Below are 4,543 nucleotides of genomic sequence, written 5' to 3'. Positions count from 1 at the left end.
TGTCAACATATTCTGTTACACCAAATACACAAAATAATGATCTTTAAAAAAGCATCATATGACCCCTTTAATGTTACACCTAGACCACACCAGATTTTAAGGTTGAGTGTGCATTATACACCATGCCTTTTTATTATGAATTGAAGTTATGTACTATTAAGCATGAGTGATAAAAAAGGAATGCACATGTTCTGTGCTCCAACAATGTAGTGTCTGTTGAAAAAAGCAGTCTACATTTACAGTAGATTAAAAAATCATGACTCATGAAGAGTCTTTCCAGCCATTAGAGTCCAGAGAAGTCAATGACTTTGACATGTGGGGAGTGCGAGTGTGTGTTGCCGGTTTATGCTCAGCAAACGGTGATGTGGCAAATGACTGTAAGACCGACTCCTGCTCCATGCCCTCTGCCCTCTGCGTGTTTGACCGGGAACTGGCACGTGCACAGGTGTGTGTGTGTGTGTGTGTGTCTGTGTGTGTGAGTAAGTGCTGTGTTCCCGCCTTTGCAGTCTAAACGGGCCTTGGCCCACTCTCTGGCACTCAGCGAGCTCAGCGCTCCCACACAGATGTTCTTTGTCCTCTGACCTCAAACTGAGGCCCAGTGCTGTGTCACAGAGGAGCTGAGAGTGTGGGGGCTTCGAAAGAGAACGTCTGTGTGTGTTTGAGAGAGAATGCAACTGTGCGAGAAAGGGCGCAGTCCCACACAGTGTGTGAATGCATAAAGTACTACTGTAAGATTGTGTGTGTGTGTGAGCCAAGTGAGTGGGGGGAGAGTATGGATTTGTCTCTTTTGAAAAAGTTAAACTAGTTTTTTCTTAATCTGTATTTTGCCTGTTTTCTAGTAAAAAAAAATGTTTTATTCCTTATTTATTAGAGAAGCAAAACTAGACAAGATAATAAACAGGTAATGTGTCATTAAGTTTATTACTTGTTTTAAGCAGAATTCTAACAAAATTGAATGAGGCTTATGCTGAACTAAAATATTTGTCAAAGAATAAAACAGGTCTTAATATTTGAAAACAAGTCTTAATATGTTACGCAGCTTTGCTTCTTGAGTAAATCATATTTAGTTTAGATGTTTTTTTGTTGGAAAAAAGGACAAAAATACTTAAAAAGAAGATTTTTAAAAAAAGAATATAGTAGAAGATTCTCTTCATTCAGTAGAGCGATTTGAAGACACTATCAGCCTGGCTTAATTAAAAATTAATGTCTTCTGCTGTATAGAAGGGAGGCTTCTATTAGTAGCACTTGCCTGAATAAGCCAAAACATCTCTGTTTCACTCTTGTTATATATATATTCACACAGATTACAGTGGAGCCTCACAAAGATAATTCAAAATGTAGCAGATCATAAAATAACTAAAAGAAATTAGATGAAATATAAATCAAATCTAAAAATAATGAACTGTATATGAATTATAAAGGATTGACCCAGGATGGGATGGAATGGGGGATAATAATACTGACTAAGTAATATTTTTTATTATGTGTCCCAGTTTAAGAATCTATAAACCTCTCTATCAAGTTCAAAGTGAAATCTGTTTCAGGCCAAGTAATTCTAAAGTTTGAAAAAGAGCATAAATTGTGTATTCTGACTGACTCCAAACTTTTGAATAGTAGCATACATTTGAGTTTCTTAGTCAAATTCTCACACACAGACTAATGTTGTCTCACCTGGGAGTATCTCCACTTCTGACACTTGATGCTGTCAGGTTGAGGTAGATCTGGCATCACCTTTTTCAGCTCTTCCAGGATGATGGGCTGTACCGCATCCTTCTCCTCCTCCAGGTGCTGGATGCCAAAGGGCACACTAGTGTGCACCACCACAGAAGGTCCGCAGTTCTTCGAAGCTGCCAAAGATACACACAGTTTATAAAGCTCACATGTGGCTGCTTATGAAGTCATTCACAAACATACACAGATCCCACATTGTGTGCTACAGTGAGAGAAAGATTGAGAAAAGTTTAAAGAAGAACATTTCAAACGGAGGAAGAAATGAGGGTCAGATAACAGCACAGACAGCAGAAAATGCAATAAATACTTTTTATAACTTTAAAAAATAATTTTCTATGATTTAATGTGATGTTTTAAAGAGACAGTGCACCAAAACTGAAAATTCTGTCAACATTTACAGGTGCATCTCAATAAATTAGAATGTCGTGGAAAAGTTAATTTATTTCAGTAATTCAACTCAAATTGTGAAACTCGTGTATTAAATAAATTCAATGCACACAGACTGAAGTAGTTTAAGTCTTTGGTTCTTTTAATTGTGATGATTTTGGCTCACATTTAACAAAAACCCACCAATTCACTATCTCAACAAATTGGAATATGGTGACATGCACGAGTTTCACAATTTGAGTTGAATTACTGAAATAAATGAACTTTTCAACGACATTCTAATTTATTGAGATGCAGCTGTCATCATGTCATTCCAAACCTTTCTTTCTTCTGTGGAACATAAAAAGAAGATATTTGGAAGGATATTTCAAATCATTTTGCCAATGGGGACTAAACAACATCAGATCCCATGGAAGAAAAACACTGAGAGACTTATCAAAATATCTTCTTTTGTCCATACAGGTTTGGATTAAGTAACCGATGACAAAATTAACAAATCAAGCTAGTTCTTTCATATTCACTGTGAATGTGACATGACCAGCTTTATTTGTTAGTCGTAACAGGTTAGCATGAGTAGTGTAAGTATTAGTATCCAACTTTCTCTTTTCCAGACGATGGTTTCTCAGTGATATCATCTGGGCACACCAAACCCCATGATCTAATGCTTTACGGGCCAAGCCCATTGCCAGAGACACGACCCATGACTGAGACCAGGCCTGATATATTAGCCTTGCACATAGTGTAGTCATTTCTCTAATGACACTGTTTTAAAACACATATTTAATATGATTGGAGGAAATCATGCTTTATTGGGCTCCATAAACATAGGGGTTGTGTTTGAGCAGCTGGAGTGATTTGGCCCAATGACTACAAGTAGTATGAAGATGCTGAAGGCCATCATTGATCAACACTTGAGGAACGAGGGCTAGGTCTGAATAAGACCACAGAGACTGGCTATAACTTAATATTAAAGCCTCTGGCAGATTCACAGGGTAACACATTGACTTTATGGATCACCTGTGGGGAGGGGCCTTATACTTCAGTAAGATCTATTTTGTTTAGCAAAGTTTTATGGACCAACAGAGAACGACGAGCCATTTAAATCATGACCACTGGCATAAATGGCAAAAATGTTGGAATAAATGTGGAAAAAGTCAGGCAAATCACATTCACATGTTATTCTCATGCCTGGTCTTTAAATAATATTGGACTAATAAAGAAATTGAGTATTCCTGAAAGTATAGTTGTGGATAAAATGCCTCAAGGAATAATAAATGAAGATTATTTTATGACTAACAGCGTCTACACTGCACTCAACAGTGGGTTTAAAGGGGTCATATGATGTTGCTAAAAAGAACATTATTTTGTGTATTTGGTGTAATGAAATGTGTTTATGCGGTTTAAGGTTAAAAAAACACATTATTTTCCACATACTCTACATTATTGTTTCTCCTCTATGCCCCGCCTTTATGAAACATGTCAATTTTTACAAAGCTCATTGTTCTGAAAAGCGAGGTGTGCTCTGATTGGCCAGCTATCCAGTGCGTTGTGATTGGCCGAATACCTCAAGCGTGTCACGGAAATGGTATGCCCCTACCATACTGTGATGCCCTGTCCGGCCGGAGCGACGAGACAAAAACATTAAAACCCATTATAAATGAGGCATTTGTTGCATCCAGTGGGGACATAATTACGGATTATAATGACTTATACTCAGGGGAGCACATAAGTTTTTCAGCCTGGTTCTCATATGAGAACCTGGAGATTTGGTTTGGTCCTCATACTGCATATACTGTTACCCATTAAATTGAACTATAAAAAAAATAATTAGTAAGACTGATAATAATATTGCACTTTATTTAGTTTTTTTTTTAAATAAAATGTATAAACTAAATAATAAAGTGTGATAATATTGTTACATTTTAAAATTAAAGGGAGGTATTAAATACAAATACAATTACTTTATAGTAAACTTAAAAATAAAATGTTAATATTTACTACTTTTTTTCATTTTCATAATTTTCAAACTCAAAATCAGCAGGCTTTTATTTTGGCGGGTTGCCGGCGAAGTAAGTACATGCGCTTCCGGGTTTGGAGCTGCCGATCGAAGAACGTCAGTGAATGAAATGTCACAGTTTTGCATTGTGCTTTGAAAAAACGGCAGCGGATAGCCTAGATTTATGCGTTCAGTTTCAATAGAAATCTTATACAGTACAGTTTGTCGGTCTAAAATGGTGATTGTGCATTAACAGCTGTCAATCATGTCGGTACGCAAATGCGCTGTCAGAACTTATTTACACAGCGCATTTTTTGTTTTGGTCCCGCATGTGGACCTGCTTACCACTTATGTGCACACCTGCTTATACTGTCTTTTTACGCGTTGCATTGCTCGCGTAAACATAAAACCATGTCTGCATTTGTGATC

General features: G+C 37.0%; 1 protein-coding gene across 3 annotated transcripts in view; it reads right to left on the bottom strand.

Moving 5' to 3' along the window:
• The window catches only part of rnls (renalase, FAD-dependent amine oxidase), a 59,554-nt gene that overhangs the window by 8,352 nt on the left and 46,659 nt on the right, over positions 1-4,543 (bottom strand). For all 3 annotated transcript variants that reach the window (XM_016461399.1, XM_016461400.1, XM_016461401.1), the window contains one exon: positions 1,672-1,847. In XM_016461399.1, the coding sequence (XP_016316885.1) occupies positions 1,672-1,847 (176 nt within the window). The remainder of the gene's footprint in view (positions 1-1,671; positions 1,848-4,543) is intronic.

The sequence above is a fragment of the Sinocyclocheilus anshuiensis genome, unplaced genomic scaffold, assembly GCF_001515605.1.
Source record: "Sinocyclocheilus anshuiensis isolate Anshui unplaced genomic scaffold, SAMN03320099.WGS_v1.1 scaffold220, whole genome shotgun sequence".
Lineage (NCBI taxonomy): Eukaryota > Metazoa > Chordata > Actinopteri > Cypriniformes > Cyprinidae > Sinocyclocheilus > Sinocyclocheilus anshuiensis.
The sequence above is the reverse complement of the archived record's forward strand: the minus strand, read 5'-3'. Positions and strand labels throughout refer to the sequence as shown.